The 13,355-nt window shown below is 36.9% G+C and overlaps 1 protein-coding gene across 1 annotated transcript in view; it reads right to left on the bottom strand.

Moving 5' to 3' along the window:
* ca16b (carbonic anhydrase XVI b) overlaps positions 1 to 13,355 on the bottom strand; it is a 156,170-nt gene that overhangs the window by 70,007 nt on the left and 72,808 nt on the right. The window contains exon 3 of the mRNA XM_014988115.2: positions 4,336 to 4,515. Coding sequence (XP_014843601.1) covers positions 4,336 to 4,515 — 180 coding nt within the window. The remainder of the gene's footprint in view (positions 1 to 4,335; positions 4,516 to 13,355) is intronic.

Genomic DNA, 13,355 nt, shown 5'->3' on the forward strand with positions numbered 1-13,355 from the left:
AGTTATAATATTGCACACATTAATATTGTGATTGTGCATATCCACACGGAATAAACAAATAGTAGTTTTTAGTAACAGTAACTAAGTTAATCGTAATAAACGCTAACATATGACGCTACATAATTTTCTTTTAAAATTGTTATGTTGTTCATTTTAAAAGAGTGAAATGGTTTTAAACTGCAGAGCAATGAAACAGTAACTGCTCTCTCATACAAAGTGCGATTTCTTTCTTTAAGATAATAAATGATTGTTCATGATGGGAATGATTCCATTTTCCATTTACTGCAGCTCCTTTATAGCTGCAATAAATGTATGAATCATTCTTGCCAACTTCTCAGTAAGAAAAGTAGCCATTTAATGCCGCAAGTTGCTAAAAGTTGCTAGATAAAGTCACTGACTAACTTTCATATTTGGTCATGTGTGATTCAGGAAGTTAAAGAAAGGAGCATCTAGTCTCCTTTGGCAAAGTAAACATTATTGAAATACTCTACATATTTAGAACTACAAATACACTTCATGAAATCATTTAATAATGTCAATGTAGTGATGTAAATAATTTGCCTGGACCCACAAAAATCCAATTTAACCACCTGCAAGTTCTTCAGAAGTGGGAGAGGCTCAAGGCAGCACCAAATGCTTGCTGTAACTGCAGTACGATTGGATGTTGTCGCCAAAGTCTCCATTAACACAAAAGAAATTACTAAATTTGTCGCTTGCTTAAATGGGTCTAAGTTACAAAAAAAAAAAAAAAAAAATCAATAAAAATTGTCTACATTTTTTTTTTCAAATAATTTAGACACAACTGATATTTTTATTGGAGCTTATCAGAAAAAAATGGATTATACTGTGATATGGTGCGCATTGCATTTTCAGATGCAAAAAAAAAAAAATGTTTTTAGCTTTCTTAGCATAACCCACTGCAAAGAATAAAGCAAAAGAATGTGAAAATACTTAAACTTGCCAATAACTGCAGAAGCATGGTGCAGTTGCTGTATGTTGCTGTGAAAATGTACAAACTCATATTCAAGGAGAGAATTTTTACACCAAAGGAAAAAAAAATTCTTAGCGGTGGAAATCGTATGAGCCGGAGGCAGAGTGGAAATTCCAAGTGCAACACTTGGCATATTTTTTGGGCTTGTACAGATATAAGATCATATTGAATTTAAATGCATAAAAATACTGAAAGTATTTAAACTTTTTTTATATACCTCTATAATTCATCACCCTTACTCTGGGTAACAGAAATTTTACAGAACCACACAAAATATTTGCACAGAATCTTAATCACTGGCCTGTAAAAAAATAAGTCACCAGATTCTGGCACTTTGTGGAATGTGCTGTTTGAATCCATCAGATGGAAAGATCAATATTCAATCTGCTTACAGCTAAAAAACAAGTTTACGATTTTATGGTCAAAACTGGTAGCCTCTTTTAATAAAACACAAAATGAAAGAACACCACACTGAATATTAATGAAATATGGTCGTAAGGAGTTTATTCACTTTGCAGACAGTGTTTAATTACTAACTATTTAAATTCATTTTGGTTATGTAAATATAATTAATGTCCATTAGACGTTCTTTTTTGCCATTGTTTCAAAAATAAATAACATCAAACCCGCTTTTCCGACCGTATGAAAAGGGAAAAAAATCTTACTTCAACCCAGAATCCTACATGTGACAAAATGTAGTGCATGATCATCTTCATTTTAGGTGACAACGACTTTTAAAAAATAGCCACTGTGCTGTAGAAAGTACACCCCAGAAGCAGGCCACCTATATAACAAATTATTTCAGGGGAGTCGAGACCACAGATACGATCTGCTATAGATGTTTGGCGATACCAGAGAGTGGAGCAGTAATGTGACAGGGAATTAACCTGCAGAGACCGCACAGCATTCAGCTGATTCAGTTGGGCTATACATAATTTCAGGTCATGTAGTCTGGCTTCGCAAGTAAAATGGAATAAGAGAATTAGAAATGTCACAGTTATGGTTAAGGTGTCCTGCAACTGGAGCAATGGGATGGGTTGGCAGGTTGATTAACTCTTATTTTTGTAGACTGACCTTCATACAGTAATGGGTCACGTGTGTGTAGAAGTGCACTGCTGCATAATGAGTAGCACACATCACGTTCCACAATTCTCATGCAGATAGATAGTTGTGACATGAAAAGTGCTGTGGAAAAACTACACTGCTCAAAAAAATAAAGGGAACACTCAAATAACACATCCTAGATCTGAATGAATGAAATATTCTTATTGAATACTTTGTTCTGTACAAAGTTGAATGTGCTGACAACAAAATCACACAAACATCATCAATGGAAATCAAATTTATTAACCAATGGAGGCCTGGATTTGGAGCCACACACAAAATTAAAGTGAAATGTTCCCTTTATTTTTTTGAGCAGTATATTAACCTTCCTTACAGCAAAACGGCAAACAAAAGATAAACAAAATAAATAAAAATACACTCTTCTTTTCAGTTGAACTAAAAGTGAATACATTTCAAAATACGGTGATGTGAATTTGTTGCATGCTAAGTTGACCTTTTCAGAAAGCTATTGCTCTGCACCATTTAGTGGTAATGCGACACCACTTTCCTGACTTTCACGGTACTTGGAGCCATTTAAATCTCCCTCTTGTAGTGCATGTTCCCAAGTCATGTTACTTCCGACTTTGTAAATAATCAGCCTGCCGCATTGCCGGGCTGTGTCAGTGGCCTTGGTTGTCATGGAGGCTAACAACTCTCATTATGATCAAACGCAAGAGATGACACTGCTCTGAGAGAAACGGTGCCAAAAGCAGACAGATCAATTAGGGTCAGTTTTCAAACCAGTGGTCCACGGATTTGTTGAATTAAAGAAAAGGAAATGGGGCAGTGATTTGAAATAGCAGCTAATTGAGTGAGATTCCAAATGTGTCCGTAAACAAGGTTTGCAAGCTGCATACAAAGAGAGGAAACAAGCAAAGGGCGAGGACAATGAATGCAATAATAAGGGGATAAAAACAACTCATAAGCCTCTTTCAGTTGCACAAATCATACGGCAGCTGAATGTGTCTGTGTCCCACTAAATGAGCATAATTGTGCTTTTCTGTAACGTGCTGTGGCAGGAATTTGACTAGGTCTGAAATAATAACATCTATTTTCAAAATAGTCAAATATGCTGCAGTCAAGCAGATATGGAAGAAAGTAAGATGAGGTCTAATTCGCAAATGCATTAGCAGGAACGACCAATAAGCCTTAAGGTCACAGCGGTACTGAGGCACATGTGGTTGTCCAAAAGTACCAACAGTATCATTTTCAAAACTGTCAATAAAGCTTACATGAGTCGTGAAAAAAAAAAAAAAAAACAAGAATGCAAGTGTTACATTTGTGATTTTGTATCATGACTGTACTTCCTGTTTATTCTTCTGCTGAAAAACTGTGAGGAGCAGATTTGTAGGTAGGACTCATGGGACATCATAAAGCCAATCAGCTAAAGGGATTCTAAAGTTAGCAAGTTGCAGATCTTTCGTTGCAGTGATGGAAAGATTCACAGGCATGAGATGTTAACCCACATTTCACCTCAACATAAACTGTCTGCCAAGTGTTATTTTGCACTTTCAAGGTCTGTTAACATGTCGTTAATTCATACCATCAAATTCACATTTTTTATGTAGTTACTGTTCATCATTAAACCGTATGACTACTTCTGAATATTTGAATGAACAGGAATAAAATTACATTAATCATTATAATCCTTCATTTTTATAGTTTTTGAGGAGTTATTTTGTGAAAGATGTTTTTTTTTTTAATTTTAAATAAAGAATAAAATCTATTTGTCAATTTATGGCAGCCTTTGAAGATGAATCGGCAAAATTAAAGGTTAGTTTGTGCAAAGGAAGCGGCGAAGAAATAAACGTCAGTCACATACTTGTCAACATTTTTTAAAGGCCGATAATTTAAACAAGGGTCATAAAAATTAAATACATTGTTTTAATATCTTTTCAGAGATACCATCTTCATTTCAAATTAGAGGAAAAGAAAAAAAAAACTTACTGGTTAAACTTAAATAATTTAAAACTTAAAACTGCCAGGTATAACATGAACATTTTAACTTCATGAATTTTCTATTAGATGTAAATGTAGAAGTTAAGAGCACTTTAAGTGCAGTCTGTGCTTTAATGATTTCACTGTTGGCATTATGCAGGCTTTCCTGGGTCTGGACCCCTAAATGAACAAGGCTTTCCAGAATAATCTCTATTCAACAGTTTCTTGATAAAATGGGTTCAATTTAAAAATAATTTATGCTTATTTGCTCATAATCACTATTGATCAGTAGAGATGCCCACCTGTCTTTCCAGTGTTTTTCATGGTGGTCTGGTTGGATGACTCTATGTTGAACTTGTCGAGCTCCAGCATCTGGTACTCGTCCAGCACCAGAGCTTGTTCATCTATAATATCCACAGGAGACTGGTCCTTTGCAGCACACTCTGGGTAAGAAGCTGCCCAGCCTCGAGGCCCATGGCTTCCTGCAGAATGAAAAGGAGACACAAAATGATACAGACGACCCACAGATTAGGCTAATGGAGACTAGTTACCTTTATCTAAGAGAATCAGCTCTGAAACTACGATTGCTGCTGCAGCAGTCTACAGGGCGATGAAGGCAACATGGTGAAGGAACAGTCAAATGGTGCTTTATGTTAATTGTGCTGAGATTACAAAGAAAACACCTCAATTGAGTGTTGGTAATCCTAGTCTAGACTACCCACATAAAGGAATATCTTTGCGACAGCCCCTAACACTGAGGTAGAAAATTAAAACCAAGTTGATGCACATTCCTTTAAGTTGTTTTAAAAATTAAATAAACATCAATCAATAACTTTTTTAACTTCATGTTAATGGTTCATGAATGCTACATGCAGCTGAATAACTTCCTGTACGATCCCTATTCACTCTCTGCTCTTTTAATCCTCTATCCCCTACAGTGGCACTTCAACAAAGGAATAATCCACAACCGACAGGGGTCCCCTTGATCTCTTCCAGGCTACAATTGGCCAACGCAACAACAAAAGCCGAGGGATCAGGGGAACAAGAAGGCACGCGTGGATTTCAACTTTTCTGGGTTAACACAATATTCATGATCTCATTCCCTACAGATATAGGACAACTTTGCCATGAGCTCATGAAAGAGATATGAGAACTCCCAGTCACTAAAAAAAGGGGGGGAAACCAGGATGGCTTTATGTCTTGCTATGTATAAACACCTTGCAGCTAAACAGACTGTGTGCGACTCCTTCAAAGAGACAATGTGATCCAGGATTATTTTGAAACATGCAGATTTTCACCACTTCAACCAGAGAACAGCACACACGGATGGGGAGAGAATGTATACACACATATCTCGTAAGGTTCTTTACGATTCAGTGAAACACTTACTAAAGAGATTATGAAAATTAATCAAACACAGCCACCAGAAAATATTCACACCTATTCATTTTTTTTAACCTTTTGCCACATAGAGTTCTCCTAAAATATATTAGAGTATGTTTTGTTTTGGGGGTTTTTCTCAAAGATATACTCTGTTGGACTCTGAAGGACAGAATGTAGGAGGCTGGCATAACTTTTTTGATTCAACAATTCACTGTGTTAACCTACTTCAACAGGAAGAGGATGAGTTTCAGGAAGGAAATCATGTGATGTCATCCTTTGCCTACAAGAAGGCAAAAGATGTTCTCTCATCGCTGCACCAGGAGAGGATCTCCTCTTGGACCTGTCGTTCATGTGGACGAGGTCAACGACAAAGGGTGGCGTCTGCCTTTCTGCTTTCATTTTTGTTTTTTTGTTTCAAAGGTTTTTTCCAGCTCTGGTGGCCTTTATTTGACCATTATCAGACAGGAACGTAGGTTGTGAGAGAGGGGGAAGACATGCAGCAAAGGTCAACAGGCCGGGACTCGGTCCTGTTGCGGTCCGAATATGGGTCACATGATTTACTCCTGCACAATCGCTGCAGGAGAAAAGCAAAGTAACTTTTGATCCAGGACCTCTGGATCCAAAACTCTTCAATACAATCCTTGGTCTTCAAACATGTACAGCTCTGGAAAAACATTAAGAGACCACTTTATATGATCAGTTTCTCTGATTTTATGTTATATTTTTGAGTAAAATGAACATTGTTTTTTTATTCTATGAACTACTGTCAACATATCTCCAAAATTCCAAGCAAAAATGAAGTATTTATTTGCAGAAAATGAGAAATAGTCAAAATAATGAAAAAGATGCACTGCTTCAAGAACTCAAATAATGCCAAGAAAAAAGTTCATATTCATTTAGAAGCAACAATCCTAATGTTTTAACTCAGGAGGAGATCAGAAATCAATATCTGGTGGAATAACCAGGAGGTTTTCAATGGGGTTCATTGCAGTGGCCTCTTATTTTTTTCCAAGAGCTGCATATCTATGCTGAACTGTGACATCATCGCGCCGTTTTATTGGTTCTTTTTTTATATAATTTACAGTTTTTACTTTCAGTAGTTTTATTTTCATCATTTTATGAGTGCCTGACTTTATGGAGGCCTGTGCCTGAACTCACTCCTTTGTTATGTTGGCTGTGTGCTTCAGAACACTAAAGCTGAAAGATAAATCACTGCCTTAGTTTTGGTTAGTGTGGACATGTGCTGCCACCACCGTGCTTCAAGGTAGAGATGGTGGTGGCAATTTTCCCCAAGACATGATACTTGGGAATTTGTATTTTGGATTCACCGCACAAGAGAATTTTGTTTCAATTTGTCTGACAATCTCAAAGGAGTTTATAGCAGGAGTTACATTTTTAGCAGTGGAGAAAATGGTGTGAATTCTTGTGTGCTTATTTTATTTAGCATTTAGATTACCTTATAATCTGAGGTGCCCAACCTCTCACCTGTTGACCACTGGAGATGGGCACCAGCACCCCTCGCAGCCCCACAAGGGATAAGCATGTTGATTAATGAATGAATGGATGGATGGATGGATGGATGGATGGATGGATGGATGGATGGATGGATGGATGGATGGATGGATGGATGGATGGATGGATGGATGGATGGATGGATGGATGGATGGATGGATGGATGGATGGATGGATGGATGGATGGATGGATGGCCTTATAAATGTAAAAAAAAAAAAACAAGTCTGAAAACAAACGTCCATTTCTTACTGTGGGATATTCTCTGTAGACTTTTTAAACAAGAATTATGTTCAAATCAATTTCAGTATAAGTCTATGTGGTAACAAAATGTATAAAAATTGAGGAGGAGGAAACACTCTGGTGGCACAGTGTCTGCCCACTGGTGTGCAGACAAAATGTCAAAATCGTGCGACACATAATTTGCAATATAGTGAACTGTAAAGCTCTGAATTGGGTTGAGTTTTACAACGCGTTTGAGCTGCATGTAAAACTAATGGCTGCATTAGCAAGCAGGATTAACTTTGTCAGCAAGGACTATAGATTTAATAATATTTCTGCACCAGCGATGTCACAGTATCTCATATCCTGGGATACAACACATTATAAATTAAACATTAACGCTATGAGGCAATTTGAAAGCCGCTTGCCAATCATAACAACGCAGAGGATTTACATAACACGGAGCAAATGTTTACAATTTTCAGATAAAACCCTTATGCCTGCAAAAGTTTCTATTAAGGCTTTGTTTACAAAAAATACATCTTCAGTATATTCCATTCCATTTGATTTGAGCTCGCTAAGACGCTAGCCACAACGCAGCTTATACAAAATAGAAACCATAGAAGCCCAGTTAACTGCCTGCGGCACTGTTGCACGATATTTTGATTCTAAAGATGAAAGCTCTTTGAAGCAATATATTTTTTATATCAACAATGAAAGAAATGACTCACTCTTATGTAATAGCCTAGCTACTATGAGGTTAATCTCACTTTGAATCAACAGCCTCATCAAAATGTAACAGCTGAAAAAAAGTCAATCATCCAGCAACAGAGGCAACTATAAAAGCCCACAGTGTGAGGTTTGAGAAACCAGGACTAAAAAGGGATGGGATCTCAGAGAGGCTGATTCTACTGCTCCATGGGCACCTTCCAATGAGAACAAAATCACTTTTTTTTATGTTTATATCTCAAAACTTGCTATACTTTAACCAAGTATGAGTTTCAGTGTAATAACCATGTCAGGTAAGTGTCGATGACCAAGAGTCTTCACAGTAGAACAAAAAATACATCTTCATGGATTCTTCAATTGGTTCATACCAAACATGTGATGCTTTTGCTCCAAAAATGCTCCTTAGATCAAATATAAAGTATCCAAACAAAGTGTGAACATTCCTCCTGACTGAACTGAACCTCAAACTAAAACACGGGGACATGCTTAGTGTAAATCAATTACTTAGGACTATTATCAGTCCCAATTATTTTTTTTTAAAGAAAATGCATAGTGTCTCCAGCAGGATAGTCTGGATTGCATTTCCAAAAACAGCTTTGAAATTGCTTTGCTGACAAATTTCAAATTTATCAACGATCATAGGACAATAAAACTCGTCACCTCTTTATCCAGTCATAAATGTTCATCTCTGATTTCCATGTTCGTAATGTTCCAAACTTTTGAATTTACTGTACTATGTTTGTTGTGCAATAAATAAGTAGTAAGTTAATGTTTTCAAAAATATATATTTACCTGTATTATTGGTTAACATCTGGAAATTGAATTATACAACTTTAAAATGGGCCCTTTTTAAATTACTATAAAAAGCAAAAATGTAAAAAAAGAAAAAGAAAGCAGCTGTTTTAATTCCCATATATTGTTTTCCAAAATCAGAGAAATAATTCGATCAAGTTTTATGCAAATCTGAAGCTAGAAATAAAAATTTCTAACTGAGCACCATTACAATTCAGAGAAGTGAGTAAAACTAAAATATGAGATATAAAAAAAAAAGAAATGTTATATTTTGCTAACTTTCCATTCAAACACAAATTACGTCCCATTTAATGCTAGAGCAATCGTTCTGCCTTTTAGGAACAGAGAAGGAGGTGCAGTCCTAAAAATCAGATAAGTAAGGGTTTGCACAGCAGTCGATTAATCTGTCTCATTGCCATTCATCAGAATCAGAGCATAATTTCAGGGTTTTAGCCTTTCCCAGTGCAGCCAGGATTAACAAGGCAGAGGTGAAGAAATTTAAAATAATTACATGTTCCAAAATGTTGTGTGAAACATTACCTACTACGTCAGTCTCCAGCTGCTTCTGGCTTTGGTGAAACACCATCACACTACCCATTTAATGTGCTTAAAACCTCTTATAGACGCAGCGAAACTACTGAATTAAGTAACTCAGAAACATTTAGAAAGTGTTGCACAAAGAGATGTATGATTGCAGTGTTTTGTTAGTGGCCAGAACACAATTGAGCTAAAGAAAATAACAGGTTAAGTGTCTGAGAGGACAATAGGGACAAAAGCTCACAGCCAACCGTCCAACGTTCACTCTGAGGAGACGCTCGGTCCAAATGACGCATCCAGGAATAAATCATTTGGGTTTTTTTTAACAAGCATTACAATTCCCTTTTTTTTTTTTTTTACTTTACCTGCTCTGTCTGGGTTTTCTGTCAACCCTGAAATCCAGAGTGAGAGGCATTAGGAATTAAACAGGCTGCAATATTTTGGTGAAGAAATGGTCCAGGGCCCTCCACATTTACTGCCCCGTGTGTAGGATGAGCAAAAAACAGCAATTGTTTTGTTTCTTGGTTTTTATTTTTGCAAGCTTACTGATGCTACAAATAGCAATTAATAAAACTTACTAGGGCTGAAACGATCCCTCGAATGGTTCGAGTACCTCGATTACTAAAATTCCTCGAGGAAAATTTTCCTGCCTCGAAGCTTCGTTAATTTATGTTTTATTAGCGCACCGTGTTCCGGCCGGGACTTTATTTGCGTTGCGCGGAGCTCTCACTTCCGCTTCTGAGTTGTTGACAAAAGCTAAGTCTCAGCGGCATAAAGTCCAATCTTCAAGATTGGCCCGTGGGGATTTTATTGATTGATGATAATGCCCGACTTTTTATCGTTTTTGGGGAACCAATAAGCATCCTTAAAATGACTGGGGGAATGCCTGGAGTACGGCAGCATTTCTCCGCCGGGGCTGCAGGTTGAAAGCGAACGGCGGGAAGAGCGCTGAGGTGAGCGGATAGACTGAACAGGGCGGGCGGCTGAGTAGCTGATGCTTACCGTGTAAATGTAGCTTTACCGACGAACCGCACAATAAATTTCATATCCCGGTCTGAAGAAACGGGTGGCGGAGCGCATTGTACATGGCTGGTAGATGAGTTTCTGAGTGTGACCAGTGAAGGTGTCGTAAATATCCCGTATTGCTTCCCCCCGTGTTCGTCCCCCGGTCTAACGGTTCGTCAGTCCGCTGGTCCATTTCCTCCCCTCCTCCCCATCTTACGTTCTTCATTCGCCCTCTCCTCCCACTCCAGGCGGCATTTCCCGTATTTTCAAACCCAAAGCGTGACAGGTTAGGTGGCAAGGTGAGTTTAATTAATCTATTAAACTCACTGAAGATGAATACATAAACTAAAAGCTGGATTGTAGACATTTTTTATAAGCACATTTGTGAGCCTGCCTCTTTGTTATTAAATTCAATATAATTTCAGATTTTTCTGTAACTTTTCTTCTGGTTAACTTAGAAAGTGAGCTATTATTGTTACAGGTTAGTTTTCTAAACTACAAAAAAGCAACTGTTAGGGATGCTCAAATATGAAAAATTGGACTGATATTGATATCTGATAGTAACACCGGTATTATGCCAGATTTACCAATATTTCATTTTATTATTTTTTTTTATCCGATTACTCGATTAATCGTAAGAATAATCGATAGATTACTCGATTACTAAAATATTCGTTTACAACAGCCCTAAAACTTACAAATTACAACATATGCAACTGCAACATATTAAAATGATATGTGTTTTAATTATTAAGTTTTGTGGGTTTTTTTTTTTTTTAATAAACCATAACTGCCTCAATGTGGCCATCGCAGATTTGGTTTTTCTTCCCTCCATTTCCCAACCCGCTTTCCTGTATAGCGGGTTGTATATCTATATGTATAGATATGCAAATCATCTATATATTGTACCATGAGAAATTGTTCTTCTCCTCCAGATTAGTTTGTTTTTCACAATAGTTTCAGATCAAATAAATCAAACAAATTAAAAAAAAAAAAAGATAGCCTTTATGTATTACGTGAAAATGGCTATCCAATCCAGCCTGGCTCCACCTCCACAGTATTTGCTCCCAAAACTTAATAACTGGTTCTGCCACCACTGGAGGGAACAGCCGACTTTATTTTAATTAATTTAGGCACATTGCATTTTATTTGGAACAAAGCCTAGACAAGCATCTTCAAAATGTGTTTGTGTTATTTTTAGCCAGTCAGAGGTGGATGTGCTGCTTTGTTTGGTATCACTAACCTGTCATCAACTAAGGAAAAGCATCTATGTCCAGGAAGAGACCAGACCATCACAACACCATGATGTTTGACTATAAGCTTAATGTTGTTTTTTTCTTTAGTAATACGCGTTATGCCATTTGTAAAAGGACACAAAAGCTTTTACCAATGTCCACAGTCCACATACTAATTTTCTAAAAGTCTTAGGGATCATCTAGATGTTGTTTTCACAAATATGAGACGGATCTTTGTATTTTATTTGGTGTGAAGTAGTTTTGGGCTTGAATCTTTCCCCCATGGATGCCAAGTTTTACATCGTCTTTTTTTCTTATTTTTAAATTATGGATGCTGCCCTTAACTGGGGGAAGTGAGGAGATGTTGTTCTGTATTTTTTGTGACCTCCTGGATAAGTTTTTGATGTTTTCTCCATTTGTGGGTAATAGTTCTCATTGTTCTACACTGAATTCCCCAAACCATTAAAAATGATAAACCCTTTCCAGACTGACAGATTCTGACTCTTTTTAATCAGTTTTTTTTTTTCTTTTGATCTGTATTTTTAAGATCTTTCTTGTCTTCTAATTTTCCTTGTACTAATTTCATCCCTAGAGTGTTGCTCTTCTAAAGTCAGGAAACTGATGAAAGAAAATGTCTCCTGGCCCAAACCTGCCTGTATCTAGAGTTAGAGTAATATTTTCAAAGTTTAAACCAGCTACACTGAATTATGGTCATGTGTGTTTTGCCATTCTGCATAGCTGGAAGGGATAGTAAAGGAGCTCACTTATAAACAACTGCAGCATTTTTTTTAAACTGAGATCTTGCCATTGCAATAAATGATGCATTTATTTTAAGGCTTTTTTCCACATGTTTAGTAGGGATGCCAATAAATGTGGAGGGAGCAGTATATTCCCTAAGGCCTCTTTCTTCCTTTATAGTTTGCCCTACATCTGCAAGATTTTATGTATAACTTCTCTGGGCTTTAGGGTCTTTTTTCAAGCTTAGTTGTGCTTTAAAAGTTCAATCAGCTGCTGTTACATTAAAAAAAAAAAAAAAAAAAAAAAAAACTCCAGTTGGCTGGTTACTCATTCAAACAGATTCCAAAAAGTACTAGGAGTACCAGCAGATAGCAATTAAGCAGTGCAGCATCAAAACCAGCATACTAAGAACAAATGCATGTTTTAGCAGAAAAATTCTCAGAACAAGATATAAGGAATGTTAGAGGAAACAGCATGACCAGAGCGACTTCAACAGGATGTCATTAAAGCAGCACCATTCAAGAATGGCTATTTCCCTTTGTCTGATATTCTGTCATTGGATAAAATGAGTGTTCTTATTGAACAGTGATGTTCTCCTTCCACTTTCAGCAATACGACTCTCATCTAGGAAAAGTTATTCAGAGATTACCGTGTTTTTGCTCAAAATATGGGAACTCTTTTCAGTTTGTTCAGGGCACCAAAAGGGTAAATCTCTCTTCGTTGAGCAGTAGTTGAATAGTAGTCAGCTGTATTAGCATACAATGTGCTGCAAATGTATTTAACATGTTACAACCACAAACCTCAATGTATATTTAACCCATCAATTGTTTTGCTAAAGTCACGTTTCAATAAATGTCAGAGGTTTGTAGAGGACAATTTAAGAGTTGGGTCAACAGATTCTGCCACCTGAGTCTTGCTGCTCATCTGAAGTCACCATGGCCGTTTACGCTACTTCTCTGATTTGCACACAGTTTTCTGTAAGCTTACAGGTGCTAAACTCTTCCGGTCTAGTTAAATTCTCCACAACTTAATCGCTGACATAGCTGGTGTGTTGAGCTTCATGAAGCTGCTTTATAATATGTTTCCTAATCAGGAGTTGCTTCTAGAGATCATTGATTGCAGTGGATCTTAATAAAATGCTTACAAGTAATCAATAAAACCACAAAACTAT

The sequence above is a fragment of the Poecilia mexicana genome, unplaced genomic scaffold (genome assembly GCF_051168715.1).
Source record: "Poecilia mexicana isolate PSO_F unplaced genomic scaffold, ASM5116871v1 scaffold_5, whole genome shotgun sequence".
Lineage (NCBI taxonomy): Eukaryota > Metazoa > Chordata > Actinopteri > Cyprinodontiformes > Poeciliidae > Poecilia > Poecilia mexicana.